This window comes from Gossypium hirsutum, chromosome A13 (assembly GCF_007990345.1).
Source record: "Gossypium hirsutum isolate 1008001.06 chromosome A13, Gossypium_hirsutum_v2.1, whole genome shotgun sequence".
NCBI lineage: Eukaryota > Viridiplantae > Streptophyta > Magnoliopsida > Malvales > Malvaceae > Gossypium > Gossypium hirsutum.
This window is the reverse complement of record NC_053436.1, coordinates 7425091-7444866: the sequence shown is the minus strand read 5'-3', so window position 1 is coordinate 7444866 and position 19776 is coordinate 7425091. Positions and strand designations below refer to the sequence as shown.

General features: G+C 33.1%; 1 protein-coding gene across 1 annotated transcript; it reads right to left on the bottom strand.

Moving 5' to 3' along the window:
- Nucleotides 1-503: 503 nt before the first annotated feature.
- LOC107925421 (protein NRT1/ PTR FAMILY 4.6) lies at nucleotides 504-4234 on the bottom strand. The gene is made up of 5 exons (XM_041084671.1): nucleotides 4095-4234; nucleotides 3868-3973; nucleotides 3556-3773; nucleotides 1844-2287; nucleotides 504-1762 (listed from the first exon to the last, which is right to left on the bottom strand). Exons 1-5 carry the CDS (start codon nucleotides 4095-4097, stop codon nucleotides 791-793), a joined length of 1743 nt encoding a protein of 580 aa, XP_040940605.1. The 5' UTR covers nucleotides 4098-4234; the 3' UTR covers nucleotides 504-790.
- Nucleotides 4235-19776: the final 15542 nt, after the last annotated feature.

The window sequence follows — 19776 nt, the reverse complement described above, 5'->3', positions numbered from 1 at the left end:
TCATCGAGGTACAAATATAACTTCTGCAGGTGGGCTGCTAAAAGATTCGAAAGGTGTATGATTGTTTGGTTTTATTTTCAAAAGTATTGGTTGATGTTCAGTTTTGAACTCTGAATTATGGCCATTTATGATGGGATGAAGCTGGCAAGGAATCATGGTATTGGGAAGTTAATTGTTGAGAGTGACAGCTTATCTGCTGTTAATTTAATTATGGAAATGAAAAGAATCGATGTTCCAAATTTGGTCCGGGATATTAGACATATGATGGGTCGAAGCTGAGAAATCAAATTGTAGTACATTTCTTGTATTGCTAATCGGGCTGCAGATATAATATCTAAAACAGCTAGAAATTATAGTCCAAGTTTTTACATCTTTGATCAACCTACTGAGGAAGTTTCTCAAGTACTCTTCCAAGACTTTATAGCGTTTGCTGAAAGCTTTACCATGTAATATTGCTTGATTTTTGTACGTAGCTTCTTTCTTTTTCCTCCAAAATAAAAAAATTTGCACGAAAACTATAATTTGATTAAAAGAAAAAAAGACAAACGAACGAACAATTACAGGCTAAGAACAAAATACTGCAAAGCAAACGTTGTTGAGCCGCCCGTTTTGTAGCCCATTTACTTTGTTATTAATATTAACAGTAATTGATAAGCACTGAGTGTGGCAATGAAACTAACATGGAGCTGAAGTTTGAACTTGTCTGAATTTTTTTTTCTCCCAAAATGTGACCTTTTTTTTAAAAGTTTGATCAAACCCCAATTATGAAAACGGCGCTGGCTGTTTTTGTTTACTTGCTAGCTCCAGCTCCTGCGGATCTGTATTTGTAGCGCATGGCCCAGAAAAGGTAATGCAAGAAATTCAATGTGCTGAGCACGCACATGAGCCAGTAGAATCTGTCGAGATGGTATCGGTTTATTGTATAACCAGACAGCCATGGCGAGTGGCCTGAGTTACCAGTCACGTTGTTTACTATCGATACAATCACTGAGCTTAAATAATACCCCATTGCTAAAGAAGTCCAGGAAAGGGAAGTAGCCAATGATCTCATGCTTGACGGTGCTTCAGTGAAGAAAAATTCTAGTAGCCCTGCCAAGGTGAAAAGATCAGCCGAACCTAAGAACAGATACTGCAAAGCAATCCAGAAAAAGGTGATGGGTAATGGAGCTGTCGAGTCGAGTAGGCCTGAGTCGGTTGCTACTCTTTTTCGTTTGATTTCCACGAGTGCGGCCACTGCCATGGATATTATGGAAAGGAATAAACCGATTCCGATTCGTTGCAAGTGAGTTATGCCCATCTCGGTGTTGGTTACCCTTCGAGCAAATGGGATGATCAAGTGGTCGTAAACTGGGGCTAGGATCATGATGAACACTACAGGGAAAACCGGTAGTGAAGCTGGTGGGATTTTCAATGAACCCAGCTTGGTGTCCATGGAAGCGGCTTGTTCGACCGAGAATGTCGAGAGCTGAGCTAGGCAGCAGTTGAGGGCGATGGTGCAAGCAAATATGGGGAGGATTTTTAGCACGATCTTGACGTCTTCTACTTGGTTCACCGTGCATTGAAGTGCTGGGTGAGCTGGCTTGTACACCACAGCTCTGTTTAGGAATTTAAGGCTTTGGGTTGGGATTTCATCTGTTTGTTTAGCATTTTCTTCTGGTTCTTTGTTGGTTTCAGGTTCAAAAGAAGGGCTTGCAGAGAGGTTCGCAATTGCATTGCTTGAGTTTCTGCTCATGCAACCCTTCAGCATAGCTGCAACCAGTACCTGTAATGAAATGGAAGTATTATAGACCAACATCTATTGGATCAAACCATGGAAAGGGAAAAAAAAGAAGTGTAAATTTACCTTGCAAATGGTTGTAAGTGGGCTGCCAGAGGGTATTTTGTTCCTATAAAAGCCAGAGCCAAAGAAGAAGATTGGGATTGACACCAATATTGCAATGGTGGAGATGGCAAAACCCCACTCCCATCCCTTATTATCTTCAACCCACACAACAAATGTGACAGCAATAAGGGCACCAAATGAGAGACAAAAGACAAAGTAGTTGAAGAAAGTAGATCTTTGCTTCCTTCCTTGTGGAGTGTTTTCATCAAACTGCTCAGCACCATGAGTTGGTAAGGACCCCTTTATCCCTCCAACACCAAGTGCCACTAGATAAAGGCCTATGAACAGCATAGCCGCTTTCCCACCATCAATTTCCTGGCATGGCATAGATGGGGTGGTGGATGGATCACATGTTGGAGGCTTTAAGGAAGGTGTCCAAGCTTGGATGGTAAGAATGATCAAGCCCTGTTTCGATAGCAGCAATTGGTTAGACATATATATATATATATATAGAGAGAGAGAGAGAGAGAGAGAGCATGTACATATATAGTTCCAGCAATGATTTCAAACAACTTATGATGATCATTTTCAAGCATTTCTTTTGTCATTAACTTTTTTAAGGGCACCTATACCAAGACCAAACCAGTTAACCACTTTCCCTATCTGATTTCAACATCCAAAACCAGAAAGCCTAAGAATAGGGTCATTGTATATGGTCCAAACTCATCAAACAGTGGGTCCGTTTGATCTCATATTAAGCCATGCACAAGATTTTGGACTGCGATGCTGAAATTTCAATATGTCATTTATGAAGAAGCTGGGGTGTTGGCTACTTGGCTCTTTCAAAGTTGAGTCAGTAGCCATTCATGCATGTGGTTCATGAACCTGCCCAACATGAGCAACTATACCACTTTTGTACTTTCAGATAAGATCCCATTTGAAGAAAGAAATATGGGAATCGTATCTTAGAGGTAGACAACACTATGTCGTCGAGATAAAAGTGTTATCAAGCACGCTTCGACGATTTGACATTCATATGGCACCTGTCTAGCAAAAGCCATCACCACCTGTTGCGTTGGCTTTATCGTGTGCTTTATTAGATACTATTGAAGATCAATAAGACAAGATAGATGTTACCATCTGTGCTGAAACTGAGAAAACAAAAGCATCCTCTTTTTGCAACACGTACGCCACATAATATTTTTAACCCCCCCCCCCCCTTTTAAGGCCAAGGCGTTGGCTTCCATTGGCTTACGTTCCAGGGGGACCCCAACGCAAACACTGGCCTACTCCACGCCCCCACGTCTGAATTTTGTCACTTTATATAAAATTTGATGCTCTTTTGAAGAATATTTCAAAGCCTTAACCAACATAATCAATAGTTGATGTAAGCTTTTTTTTCATATGATGAAAGATGATAAACAGACCCTTTTATTGGTTTTTGTTTTGTTTTTGGTGTCTGAGAGAAGAAAAAGAGAAATTTATGGGACATTTATCACGAACACCTCGATGGTCGTACCTAAACAGACGGTGTTCCTTGGATCTATATGCCAAAGAGCTTGCGCCTGTGACAGGCCCGTAGGCCTTTAATGCTTCTACACACGGATTTTTGTCTTTATTTTTCTTTTAAAACGGTATCCCATATCTGGTTTCATGCAAAAATAATAATAATAATGCAAGTGACATGCAAACTACGGGAAAAAAACAAGTTTAAGAAACGGTGAAATTAGTACCAGGAATTCGATGAGTGCGCTTATGAGGTAGATGTGGTAAGTGGTGAAGAAAGCATCAGACAAGAAGCCACCAAGGAGAGCCAAAAGGAAAGCAGTGCCCATGAAATTGGTGACATTGTTTGCAGATTTTGATGGAGATAAGTGCATGTACTTTGACAGATACAGCACCAGGTTGCTTGCATTTGCCAAGTAGGCCAAGTTCTCTAGCACTTCCACAGCTACACACAAACACATAGGATTCATCATTAGAACCATATGATAGAAAAAAAGAAAAAGAAGATAAAAATAGCATTTGTGGGAGTAAAGACTAACCCAAGGCAAAGGAAGCAGCAAGCATGCCACCATGTTTGCCCCTTAAAGCAGGCTTGTTCCTCCAATCCACATACCCTTCCCATCTAGTATCCTGATACCCTCCTTCCTATATTAAAAACTCATCATAAAAAAAGAGTTAGTAACTAAGAAATTTCTTTTTGTTTTTCTGTTAGAATGAAACAGAAAGGCAAGAACAAAGAAAAGAAAAAGGGAAAAGGGGAACCCACCATTGCTTTTTTTTGTTTTTGAAGTTGTATAGGATATGAGGTGAGAGAAGTGAAGATTTGAGTTCAAAAGCAAGGGGGCTTGAGTGGTGGTGGGGGGTATTTAAAGAGCATTAGATTCAACTTGGAGGGAGAGAATGGTCTAAAAAGCCATTTAGAAAATGACTTTAATGGATCCCCCTTTAGAACCCCTTTTGCGTTTACTAAGAATTCTTCTTTTCTATTTTGCACTTTCTTATTCAAACAGCCCCCCCCCCCCCTTTTTTCTTAATTCATTAAAAAAGTCAAGACTACGCTATCTCCATGTGAATGCACAGGTTCTTATTATCAAACATTACTTACTATAGGTTACAATTAAATACTAGGTGAGAAGTATCCGATCCTCTTCGAAGTGTTTAAATTATTATAAACAAAATTAATCATTGCAAAGTTTAAAATAAATATAACTTGAACAAAAATAATAGTAAATAAAAATGCGTTAATTAAAACATAATTAAGATAAAGAACACGTAGCAACAACACAACCCTTTGATCTCGGGCCTTTGACTTTTATGAGTTGAGGAATTTATGAAGTAGATAAGGATTGAGCAATGCATATAACCAAAATTCATCTATTTTTTACACAAATAAAATCAATCCATGACGCAATTTGAAAATAAATTATTAAAAGAAGCAATGGCTTTATTTATTTATCATTATTATTACTGAAAGAGAGTATGACCATATATGAGGGATAAAAGGAATAGTGATGAAAGATGCAAATTGAGTCAAAATTTAGCATCATCTTAAGTTATATATCAACTTATAATTTGAATGAAGAAACAACTGAGAGAAATATTATTTATTATATTTACTTATAGTTTTAATGTCTCAAACTTTAATCTCATAAATTTTACTTCTTTTGTTTTTATAATATTATTAATTTTGATTTTATGAGTTATTTTCATTAAAGTGATTTTTTTCTTTAAAAAAACTTTTAACATATAAATTTATTATCGATTTAACTTTATTGATTAAATTTTCATATTATTTTAATTGTGTGATTGAATATATTTTTTTAAAAAAATAGTGTGTGGGACTAATTTATATCAAATTAAGTAAAAAAATTAAATTTCAAATTTTAATACAATAGGGGATTAAAATCATAATTAAACTAGTAGATGGAAATACTTAATCTGTCGATTACTCTTAAAATTTTAAGTACTCTTCACAACATATAGTGACGATGGCCATGTGATATTTATAGTTTGTGCTTTAACATGTTTTTTTTTTTTAGAATTGGCATAATTATTACAACTTTTATTGACAAAAAAAAATTACAATTTTCGGAAATCTTTATATAGTACAAAAACGAGCAATATTGTTTCTATAATATATAGTTTCAAAAACAAGGGTTACTAGGTAAAGTTAATTAAATGATTTGTAATTAGTTAAAATATGACTTGATATTTTTAAATGACGTAATATATTCATTTGATTTGTTGTATTTTAAAATATTAAAATTAATAAATTTAATCAGAAATTGGGTTAAGTTAAAAAGAAACTATTTATACTTTATAAAATTTATTCCAAGTCACATCATATTTTAAATTAATGTAATATTATTTACTTGAGCTTATCTCATTAATTGAACAAATACTTTTTCAAATATTACGAAAATGATATTTTTGCCCATTTTTCTAATGTGTAGGGACATTTTTACTTATTTCAAACATGCGTAAACCTATACATAGGCCCAAAACACACTCATGGACTCAAACATTACGTTCACTGTGTCAATTCTTTAATTACTTGTTTCAAAGAAGTGTTTATAGTTAAGGTTATATGCACCAACGTCAGTGTACATCGTGTGGTAATAAGCTTGATGCTAGGTTTTAAGTAATGTTTTTGGTTTGAATATTGTGAAGGAAGAAAATAAAATTAGGAGAGCTTTATATACTATTTGAAGGTTTAATTTAATTTAATTTCAAATTTAATTGGGATTTAGTATAACTATTAAGTACTAAAAAATAATATTTTAATATTTGAATTAGTGGTTAAATCGATTAACTCTTGATTTTCTGTTCTAGCATTGTTTTTCTTTATTAGTTTTGAGTGGTTAACTCAAAATCAACCCTTGTCTAAAGTCTAAACTGGTATTCCAATCCCATTAAAAAGATATATGCAATAGTGGAATGGGTAAAAAAAAGTCAAAAATTGAGATTTTGAATAAATCTTAGAAATCCAAAAAAAGGGTATGTTTTTCACAAGAGGACTTGGAAGCTGAATGCTTTATCTCAACAACCGAAGTTTTGTTCGTCCAATCCCACGAATTGCCTGTGCCCAAGGCACTTCATATTTAATTCGTAATTACTTTGATCAGTGGATTTGAATTTCAGCAACCCACATCTACACACTGTCTGATATGATACATATGGAATCAGTTCGTGTATCTTGAAATACACTCAAACATTGTGTTTTTTCATGAAATATCGTGGTCCTAAAACGTGTTTTATTTTATGGAGTGGGGAGGAGAAATTTAGTAGACTAAGGACTTAACAATATTAATTAATTAATTAATTAAAATCTGGAAGTCAATGGACAACAGCCATTCACCTGATGAAGGCATCATATGATATACATGTGCAGTTAAATTAATTTAAATGAAAGCCATATTCTTTGTGCACAATCTCCGGTAGCTGACAGCTATAATCCCACGTCAGTTGGAGAAGCATTTCAATTATACCAATAAAAGATTCATTTGCATTAGTTGACCTATAAGTTGTAGTTCGTTAAGGTTGGCATTTTTAAACCCCTCAAACTTAGAAAAAAAGAAAAGATATACATTTAATTGGGTATTTGACTTTTAATCTGCATTCAAGGCCTTCAAATTTTTTGAAAAAGAAAAAGTAATTAATTCCCAAATTTTTTTTGCACTCAATTGGGTATTTGAATTGCCAAAATACATTAAAAGGCTCTTAACCGTTAATTTTAATAATTGATCATTAAAGTTAACCGTCCCTAATTTTTTTCAATTAAAGCCACCACTTGTCACAAGCATGACGGGACATGTGGCAAAAATGATAAAAAATAAAAAAATAAAAATTTATTAAATTTTAATAAAATTTATAAAAATCATAAAAAATTGTAAAGTTTTATACATAAAAATTATAATATATATAAATATAGGAAAAAATTACAAAATTTTATAAATTCGTAAGAATATTATAAAAATGTAAAAAAAATAAAATTCGTAAAAAAATTATAAAAATTATCATACAAAAGAAGCATTTTATAATTTTTCTATAACTTTTATTGATTTCTACTTTTATCATTTTTCGCCACATGTCACACTGTGTTACGACTTGTGATGGCTTTAACTGAAAAAAACTGGCAAAATTAATGGTTAAAGGGCCTTTTTTATGCATTTTACATTTTTTATGACTTTTATAAAATTTTACCATTTTTATATTATTTTATGATTTTATATTTTTATATTTTTTTCTAATTTTTTATATTTTTATTAAAATTTAATAATTTTTATAATATTTATTGATTTTTTAATTATTTTTTGCTACATGTCACGCCGTGATTGTGACATGAGGTGGCTTTAATTGACAAAAATTAAATGCAGTTAACTTTAACAGTCAATTGTTTTATTTTCCTCACTAGAAGAGGACGTTAACCATTTTGGCGGATATCCTCTCTATCAGAGCAGTATCCCTTTTAGTCTAAGTCATCCTTATTTGAGAGTTTGATTTTGAATGAAACAATCTACCACAATTAATAACTTCTTTATACTTAGATTTCCCCCTTTTTTCGGCTATTGAACTTACATCAATGAAACATAAATATTGATATGCCATCAAGGATTTCATTCATCAACAACATTTTCAACATAACATTCAATACAAGATAAAATTTTCAAAGTGGTGGTATCTAACAAAAGATCTTACACCCCCAGCAATTACATGGTAACCCTGATTTAGAAGGCTCACCAATAGTCGTTGATCTGACTGTATCTCTTCAATCACCATGCTTAACCTAAGAACCTTAAAGGAAGAAGAAACTGGGTATGTTCATAAGAGCTTAGCGAGTTCCTAGGAAGGACAACCTTACCATGATTACTATCAGATGTAAAAATAAAGGAATAAGGGGACATGTTTATTTCGCCGCCATTGTCGAATACATTTCTATAGCTTTCAGTTCAATTGGCGAATAACTCTGTAGTTCAAATCAGCCTCTTGGTGAACAACAACATTTGCTTTACTCATGTATGACAATCACGGGCACATCTGCCTCACTTGCATGGTTTTCCCTTTATGACAAACAAGCTTATTTATCATGCGCACATGCAATGTATAATTCCACATGAACTCTTTTTCTACGTACTCCCTTCCTTATGCTAGTTTTTGATCCCTGGTTCCCGAAGAACCCAATTTATTTCATGTATCTTCAAATCTGCTCATCTGAGCTATATATAACACTTCCACCATATCCTCCTAACTCCCCTCCTTGTATGAAAACACTAATGTTCTCCCGTAAGGTCAATTTTTCACCAATCACGGTTTGCAACAAGTGCCATACCGAAGGCAAAATTCATTATCTTATATGTTTTTAATCATTATACACAATATCCATCCGATACCTCCATTCACCTGTTTGGATTCGGAGCTTGTGCACCAATGAAAGAATACTCATACTATGTATATAACTAGGTTTTCTGGGCCTGTTCAGTCATAACTAACCATGCATGCACTGACTCTTTGCATGAGGCTTCTCAGACATATACATCAGAAGAAAATAACTTAACCACTTACTTGGCTATAGAGTTTAGAAATAAACAAACTGTCACATATACCAGACACAGGGTGTAAAAGAACTCACCGAATACTTTACTTAGAGTTCTAACTACTCTACTACTAGTTCTTTCCTTTGACACTAGGACCTTCATCTATTTCTTTAGCTAAACAGTAAAACAATTCCTTTAATCATAAAAAATAACCAAATACTTAAGATACAGTAAGAATCTATAAACATGCAAATGGTTCCTGGTTAAGAGTTTCCATCCTTCTTACCCAGTGCTTAAGGAAATCCTACCAATCCTCTATTAAGTTAGTCTCTATCTATCTGGTAAAACTTATAGGAAGGTTTTAAGAATTTACCAATAGACAACTAGCACCTAAGTTCTCTTAACTTTTACAGTTAATACCCTTTCTAGCAATTAAGAACTCTTCTGGTTTCTTCAATGATAAAAATTTCTAGTGAATGAGATGAATAAAAAATCATCTCTCCATTGCCACGCTATCCTTTTTAGAGCTAACCCACGTTCGAATCCCAAACAAGTTTATCTCTAATCATTACTTGTTCTCACACGCTTCCACTAATTAATCACATCCTACAAGGCTTTACAAGTGTCCTAATTACCAACACGTTGCCTCCACGAGGATGTCAGGTGACATAAACATATCCTACAACCACCATACTTACTTAAATAACGACACTAAAACACGGGTGATGATCTCATTAGTGGGAAAAGTCCGTCCAATAAGGTCCTCGTCCTACTATATCCTTCCTAACACTAGGATCGGTACTTTGCATAATAATAGTTCTTCGTAACTCTCCACCACGAAGTTATCACCTACTCCATTCTAAGTTTTGCAACTTAGGTGGCCTCCACTAGCTTAATCTCTCAACTTGATCCAGTTCGCCTAATCAGGGTGTGACAATTGTGACATGAAAACCTCCTTGTATATATATAAATTAAATCCGTAAAATTATACTAAGGTTGCTTTGTATTATATATTTTCGCGATAATGTCTCATTTGGTATTTGTACTTTCATAAAATGTTTAATGTGATACTTGTACTTTGAAAATATCTAATGTAATATCTAAACTATCAATATGCATTTTATTGTGGTACCTGTACTTTCATAAAACATCTAATAAGGTACATGTACTTTGAAAATGTCTCAAATGGTACTTGAACTACCAATATGTGTTTTACTATGATACACAGTGCTAAAACCACTAGTGGATTACTAAACCAACCAATGAAAATTTGACACATAATTTTTTCGAATCAACATGTACACATGGATAATACAACACTACGTGAAAAGCTAAATAAAACAAAAAATTAAATTAAATTAAAAAAATAAGCAACTAATCATATGGTTAATAAAAAAAAGTAAATACTAACTTGGATGATAAAAAATATTATTTAAAACTTGATTAAAAGTATTACGTCAAATGGAAAATTCTTTGGAGAAGATGGTGATTTACTTAAATAGAGAAGGTGACGCTTCTGCTTATGTAAATTTAGTATTTACTTTTTTTTTATTAATCATATATTTAGTTATTTTTTATTTAATTTAAATTATTTTTTTATTTAGTTTTTCACGTAATGTACTATTCATGTGGACTTGTTGGTTTGGAAAATATTATACACATAACACCCTAACCCGATCAGATAGTCGGATCTAAGCTATAGTGTGTCACATTCGTTGTCGGAACAACTACAATCAATTCATAAGTAATATATACACTAAGTATGATAAAATCAAATTATGAAAATTTTAATTTGCATATACCTTTATATGTATGCATATCCACTATTTATATATTATTAGAATATAAAATATAACATTTGATTATAACATCATTCAACTACTACAAAACCTAACATATTAGGTACGTGCCAAATACAAGTAATATTGAAAACTAACAAATATGGCTGAAGTCGGGATTGTGGATAGGATACTAAAGTCGATGCACAAAAATCCTGATTTAGATCAAACCTGCACACAGAGAAAACAGATCCTATGTTGAATAAAGTATTTAGTGGTATTTTTATAATTTAAGTAGATAATGTTAACATTAACAATTCTACCAAAATAAACATGTATATCTATATATACATATCTACTATATACTTATTCTTATAACCTAAAGTTACCAAACTTAACATACTCAATAGTAAACTTGTTTTGTGAAAAAAACTTGTAACACCCTATACTCGGCCCGGCCACTGAGCCCAAATATTAGAATGCTGCACCACCGTCTCATATCACACACAATACAAATGAGCTCATTCTAAAATAAACATCTTCATTTTAGCATTTTGTATGAGTTTTAAGTCAAATAGACTCCTAATTATCATTAATACATGCTAACACACATCAAATGGTATTATAAATATAATTAGACTTACATAGGGAGCACATAGCAAAATTTCCCAAAACAATCACGTAGGTATTGATACTGAAACATAGGTATCGATATTTCCCTTAAATGGTATCGATACCGATTGGAAAATCAATACCAAAATGGCATTTTGTTTCTTGTTTAAAAATCAAATCCCAGAAAATGTCAGTACATTTATTAAAGTATCAATTATTCTACCCTGAATATTATATACTCATGATAAAGTATCGATACCAAATTACAATATTAACTTCCTACACAACAAAATATCATAGATGTGCCATTTTTAAAACCTAAATATCGATACCTCTGCTCCAGACACCAAAAATACAACATAATAAGGCTAATAATCCATCCCAATCAGAAACCATTCAACATGTAATTAATACCTTGTCAAATAAACATCAGAATGACCACAATAACAATTCAATCATCGAAAACATGTCTGAGTAACCAAGCAAAATAATATGAACAATATCCATAAATCCTAAGAATTAATAAGCTATGAAAATAACCAAAACGTCATGGCAACATTTATGCAATAGTTCTACCACATTGTCTTTATTTCCCAAATCATAAACGGATAATAAACACTTACGAGTTAACATAACAGACTTGCTTGGATCACCCCCTCAAAACCACACCGCTCACACTAGAACGCTACTAATCCCCAATGAATTAAAAGGAGTAGGTGAGCTTAACAAGCTCAGTGAATGCCTAGAACAACTACCATGCAAAAAATTTACCAAGCATTAACCAAACAACCATATAACACAACCTGAATAGTTCCAACTCTAGTGTCATATTATACTTCACTCGTGCATTATATACTAGTTCATTTACATGGAAATCACATTCACTTTTAAGCATATATGACATTACACATAAAATCATATAACATTTAAGCATATATCACAATACTCAAATATATTTATAGATAATTTGGCATTTGAGCTATGAAACGTAAAAGTGAGCTCTACCACCACTCATCAGATACATAGATTTCCAACACACCAAAAAACTCAGAGTAGAACATATCCCAAAAAAGTGAAGCATATAGCTAACATTCTCCATCACACCAAATATGTCTCGTTGAATGGAGCTTAGCTCACATTCTTTTATCTCTCCAACATGTCCTAGGGCCTGAACGCCCAAATCACATAACACATATAGGTGAGTACTCACAATCCTATGACATGCCAACTATATCCAATGGTCTCAAGACGCACAAGGCCAAAATGTCCATTATTAACACACACATTTACTTACCGTTCACTGCACTTTATCTCTGCATAATCACATTATAAACACAACATATTCACTATCATATGGCACGTATATCATGCCCACAATTAACTCTTTCACTATAGCCATCATAAGCTTATTACATATATCACAATGTCACATTATAATCCACAAATTCACAACATATTTTCACAATATATTTTCACATATAAATTATTGAGTATGAGAAAGATTACTGTAATACCCCTAACCCGTACTTGTCACTGAAATAGGGTCTCGGAGCATTATCAGAACATTCAAAACATTTTTCAATTCATTCACACAACTCACTATTCATTAACCGAGGTTATTCATAACGTCCATTAATTGGACCCTCGAGGTTCAATACAAGCATTAGAATTGAGTCGGGACATAATCGGGACTTCTAAGAATTTTTCGCGAAATTACAAAATTTTTCCAAGCTGCAAGGCTCACACACCCGTGTGGTCCAAGGGACACGCCCGTGTGACCCTAGGACACGCCCGTGCTAGAGGCCGTGTTCGACCCCATGTAACTCTCTCACTTGCACACTACTAGGTCATGTGGTTAATTAATTTAATTTGAATTAGGTACAGGTTTCACACGGCTAAGACACACGCCCGTGTTCTACCAATAATTCAAGTTTACATTTTAGTCCCTAATTCAAGTTTTCTTCAAAAATTACCTTGTAAAGGTTATTTTTATCTATCAATAATCTTTCATTTTCTACCATAAATTTCTAATTTTTAGCATAATACATCCATGGCCCATTTTCATACCTTGAAAATTTTTCAAATTAATCCCTCAAATAGAGAGATTAAGGTATCCCGGTTTCAAAAATACCAAAATTACTAAAAACGGGACAAGGAAACTTACCCAATTAGACCTTGAAAGCTTCTTTTCTCTCTCCTAGGGTTTCCATGTGTTTTTAGGTTGAAGATGATGAAAATAAGATGATATAATTCTATTCATCTTTTTAATTAATCATGTATTTTGGTATTTCCAATTTAGTCCCTTGTCTTTTTCTATAATTCCATGGATTAGTCATCATAAAAATCTACATACTTTTATTAATGGTCTAATTACCATATAAGGAACTTAAGTTTTGAATTCCATAGCTATTTGATCCTTATAGCTACTAGAATTCAACTTTTTCATTTTATGCAATTTAGTCCTTCTCGTAATTAAGCACTAAATCGATAAAATTTTCATATTAAAATTTTCACACGTCTTTTCTAACATATTACGGGTCATATGGTAAAATAAAAATAAAATATATTTTGGATCGGATTTGTGGTCCCGAAACCACTGTTCCGATTTCACTAAAAAATGGGCTGTTATAATTACATTTGGAATTTAGAGTAGGGGTTCAGGTTACTTCTAGATTCCCAATTAACGCATTAAATCGTGTCCACAAGCAGCTCTTCTAAACACTCACCAATTACACTTTTTGTCAAAATAGCGAAAGCTCAAACTAGCATTTCATTAACTCGTAGATAATCTTAATGAATCTGAAGCTTTAACACAACAAATCAAACAAAAACACATTCAAAAATTAGCTAAGGACTCAACTCAAACAATCAAAAACATAAGCCTAAACTAAGTTCTCAAGTAACCGAAATCTTCGACATAACAAACTTAAATTCCAAATATCTCAGTCTATACTTCATCTTTTCGTCTAAAACTGATTTCGTTCGTCTACACCTACGACAGATTCTCAACCTTTAAACTACACAAAACTACTCAATTCATGGTATCAATATTTTTGACATATTCATGGCAATTTCCACGAAATTTATTTAAAATCCAAGAAATACTTAATGAAACTTCAAAGTAAGTTTAAAAACCTTTTAATATTATCAAAACAAATTGAAAAACACTTTGAAGTTACATTTTTACCCAAAATCCCGAAATCCACCATTAATGAGCCAATTTTCGGCTTTTATTCAAAACATGCGATTTAATGGCTAAAAACATAGTTTTAAAAACTAAATACATTTAAAACTATTTAGGAGTTGAATCGTTACCTTAGATGAAGAAAAACCAAGCGTTTGATCAAAAACCCAGAAGCTTAACAATGGAGAAATCTATGGTGACTTGGTTGTTTTTCTTGATATTTTTATGGAGGTTTATAGCTTGGGTGATGATAGAAATCAAAAGGAATCAAGTTTGTAAAACAAAATTGAATGAAAGAGACTTGGGAGAGAAATGGATCACAAGACAATTGAATGGGAAGAAAAATAATGTGAAACTTGTAGGTGGAGGAAGATATTAGGTTAATTTTAAAGTTTTGGTTTAACTATTTCATAAACACATAGAATTTTGCCCCTTTTACAAATCAGTCCCTATTTCAAAATTGAAAACCTTTTTAACATTATTTTCAAAAATTGATTGGATTTTCTAAATACCATAAACAAAAATATTTTTGAATACCATGCTAACGAAATTCCCAAGCACACTAAAGCTATAATCCTTAAAATACCCTCAAAACTCCTAAGCCCTATTTTAGGGTGTTACAATACCACACTTTTTTTCCCTGATTCAATACAATTCACAAAGACAATTCATTATACTCATAATAATAATTTTCATTATACTCATAATAATAATTTATAAACTAACCTATAACACCTCATAATCAAATCCTGATTGTCCAGTCCGATCACCGAACCCAAAATACGGAATATTACCACAGATATTGGAATATAACACTTACAATTTATAGCAATTAATTTTATTTAATCACCAAATCATGTCATAATTTCATGTATAATTTGAAATACAACCAAATCCAAGTCTAAAAATAAGCTTAAGGAAAGCTATAAGGTTAATTCGAAATCAAATAATGACTCATTTGAAATTTTCGCAAAATGAAAGGAAAAAGTACAAAATAGAGGTCACACGACCATGTGTCCAGGTCCTATAACTTACTGTGGTCTTGTGGGTTAAAAGTCCAATCTTTCCAAAAGTTACAGGGTCGTGTGAGTCAAATTTTTAACATATAAATAGTACTTACACGAGCATGTGGCTAGCCCGTGTAACAATCGAGAACTGTGTGGCTAAGAAACTCCTACATTCCAGTGGTCACACAGTCGTGTCAGCAACCCATATGTGACACATGGCCATGTGCCAACCCGTGTGGTGCAAGAATGTGCCATTAAGTATCAAATTTCATGCCAAATCAAATTAATAGCTCACTTGGTGCACATTTGGTCATTCAAACCTGCATAAAATCAAATCTAAACACATATTAATACATCCAATTAACCAACAATAATACCATACAAGTTATTCCACATAAAATGGACACTTTGCTAAGCTTAATAACTTATATAATTATCGACCACTCAAAAAGACATACCAATCATCTTAACACTTCAAACTCAACCAAAACATGTTATAGATTAACCTCCTAATCATCTAACCAATATGCCTCATTGGCACCATTTCGCAACAAGGTTATATAAGTATTACAAACCATTCAAGATCAAACACCATTCCTATATGCTTCAAATTATGTACAAGACATACAAGACTAATAACAATTCATGTATCAAAGGCATCACTCATTTATACTAATTAACATATTTACCTAGACTACTAAATCCAATCGCTATTATAACTCTTCATACCATATTCAAGTCTATTTATAATTTACTTATACTTAACCAAATATGTACACCATTATCATACTATATAAAAGATTGTAAACAAAATTTATACCAAGATAACACAAAATTAAAGTCAGATCTTAAGATCACTATTTTCCCATACAAATAATATGTGTATTATCTAACAATTCCCCATCAAGTTCATACTTCATACAAGTATTACCCATACTCAAAATTGCACGTATATTAGTCCTATATACACAGCATTTCAAACTTGTAACATTCTCAACCATTCTCATTTATAAAATCATTCCAAAACAACCTACTCAATAAGGCACAATTTAGCATTTACCATACTATTTAGAATTCATCCTGTAACACTCCTAACCCGTATCCGTTTTCGGAATAGGTTAAGAGGCATTATTGGACTCGTAACTTAGATCAAAAAAACCAAATATCAAATACCATCTCAATTTAATAAAATATCATTCATTCATGTTCATTACGAACTTAAACTAAGCATACAAGGTCTAGTCTATTCATCTAGGACTAAATCGATAACGTGTGAACTTTTTAGAACTTATAAAAATTTTCAACTTTTAAAAGGGTCACACGCCCGTGTGAACAGGCCGTGTGCCTCACACGGCATTAAACAAGCCTGTGTGTCTAAGCCGTGGCGAAACAAGGCATACATACTGACTTGTCCACACGGCCATAAGACACGCCCGTGTGCCAGGCCGTCTGAGAATTAAGGAGGCTACTGACTTGGCCACACGGCTGACCATACGCCCGTGTACCAACCCGTGTATTGATCGTGTGTCTAGGCCATGTCAAAATTGGAGGGTAAATTGCCTTTAATTCGTGGGGTACCCCAGGGGATACACGGCCATGTAACATGACCGTGTGTCGCACACGACTAAGATACACGCCCGTGTCTCTGCCCCTGTGGACAAAAATAGGCCATTTGAATAGCCAATTTTCTGCCCCAATTTGGGTCAACTTACAAGCAACAAAATAAGCATCTATGCACAACCAATTCAGCCAAATTCCAAACCAAAACATAAGCCACTCATGACATATCCAATTCAATCAAATACATACTCATAAGCCTTACCAATCTATATCAAAACATAAGTCAAAAGCCTAACAAAACATTTCTTTCTATACATCATTCAATTTCATACTAAAACTTGACAAAACTTACCAACATTTACCATTTCTTTTGCCCAACTAAAACATATAAAATATATCATATTGCATCACCTATCTTATACCAAAACCATGACATAACCACAACCATACCAAGCCATATCACTTGGCTAAATATATACATCACAAAACATAATCCCACAACTTCTAGCCTATACATGCCATACTTTAATATATACATTTTCAAAGTACCAAAATGAGGTTCGATAGTGTGGTGATGGTCCTTGACGATCCCCGAGCTCACAGTAGCTTTGATATCTAAAAAAACAATGCAAACACACATACAAAGTAAGCTTTCAAAAGCTTAGTAAGTTCGTACCAAAAATCATCAACAATTTATAAAATATAAAACATAAAACATCAGCACATGAGTACTTATTAATTCTCAATTCATCTATCAATTCTATGCCAACATAATTCATATGTTTATACCAATTTAATGAACTTCATATGCATAACATCATCTATCACATAGGTATCATACATACCTGAACCTTCCCATATTTATTCATTTTCATTCTCACCTATCGTTCGGATATTTTAAGACTTTCTGAAGATTAATCATGCTTTGACATCCGCACACTTAGTGCTTCAAGAGTTAGCCAAAGCTAGAAAGATTCCGCACACTTAATGTCATCTCAATTAACCGAAGCTATCTCGGTATCGCACACTTAATGCCTCATATAGTCGAAGCTATTTTGAATCGCACACTTAGTGCCAAATACACTTGATTTATCATCGTATTCAACCATAATCAATTATATATACAATCTATGTATAATTCAAGCATCAAAATATATTTGTAACATCATGTTTTATGTACGAACTTACCTCGTACTCGGAATTGTCGACTCGGATTGTTTACTCAATAACCTTCGACTTTCCTCGGTCTAGATCCGAATTCCTCTTTTCTTGATCCATATGTATTCAAAATTAACCTTTTTATTCACTAAATCATTTAAACCAATCCATATACACACAATTTAAGGCATATTGCAAACTAGCCCTCATATTTTCACATTTAAACACTTTAGTCCCTAATTTACAAAAATACACAAAGTTTGCTTGTACACAAGCTTAGCCGAATTTTCATAGATCTCATACAAGTCCACACATTTCATTTATTTCACATTTTAATCCCTCAAAATAACATTTTTATAATTTAGCCCAAATTACTCAATTTCATCAAAAATTCAAAGACAACATATGTTAACCCAAAACATATCTTTCATAATTCATCAACTAACATCACAAATCTCATAGTTTCATCAATGACATAACTCAAAAGCATCAACAAAATCATAAATTGAGATATGGGCTTGATAGTATACTAATCAACAATCACAAAAACGTAGAAATTATCAAAAACCGAACAAAAGTCATACCTTAATTAAGCTTCAACCATAGCCGAATGAAAACCTAGCCTTTGGCTTTCTTCTTTTCAAATTTTAGGTCAAAAATGATGATAATAAGGATGATTTTATGATATGTTTTATTTAACATAACTTAATTACTAAATACCAATTTTAACCTTATCTATTTCATTAAAATTCGACTAACTATTGTCCATATTTGTCCATTCATTAAACCAATGGTCTATTTGCATCATAAGGATCCCTCATTTATAAAGCCAAATCAAATAGGCACTTTTAACATCTAGCACACAGCTTTTACATTTTACGCGATTAAGTCCTTTTTATTAAATTAAGTACACAAACATTCAAATTTTCATACAAGATTTTCACACATGCTAATTCACACATCATAAACACAGAAAATCATATTTAAACATTTCTCTGACTCAGATTTGTGGTCTCAAAACCACTATTCTGACTAGGGTCTAAATCGGACTATTACAATTCTCTCCCCTTAGGGTTTTTCGTCCCTGAAAATCTTACTATTGAACAGATTCGGATATTGCTGCCTCATAATATCTTTAGGCTCCCACGTAGCCTCTTTAATTCTGCATCGATGCCACATCACTTTTACTAATGAAATTTTCTTATTTCACAGTTTTTTAACCTCTCGAGCTAATATACGGATCGGCTTTTCTTCGTAAGTCAAATCTGACTGAATGTCTACCTCAGACAAAGGAATTACATGTAACGGATCAGATTTGTATCATCAAAGCATCGATACATGAAACACATTATGAATCTTTTCTAGCTCTGTGGCAACAACAATTTATACGGTACTGACCCAATATGCTTGATAATCTCATACGGCCCGATGAACCTCGGACTTAATTTGCCTTTTTTATCGAATCTAAGCACTTTCTTCCACAGAGATACCTTTAAAAACACTTTATCACAGATCTCAAACTCAATATCTTTTCTTTTCAAATCTGCATGAGATTTTTGATGATCGGAAGCTACTTTCAAAGTATCTCGAATCACTTTTACTTTTTGTTCAGTTT

Bases quoted from the DNA above. Each gene is read 5' to 3' on its own strand.
- LOC107925421 (XM_041084671.1), bottom strand. The intron at 2,288-3,555 runs GTACTAATTTCA...CTATCGAAACAG, and splicing joins GCGCACTCATCGAATTCCTG to GGCTTGATCATTCTTACCAT. The intron at 1,763-1,843 runs GTAAATTTACAC...ATTTCATTACAG, and splicing joins CACTTACAACCATTTGCAAG to GTACTGGTTGCAGCTATGCT.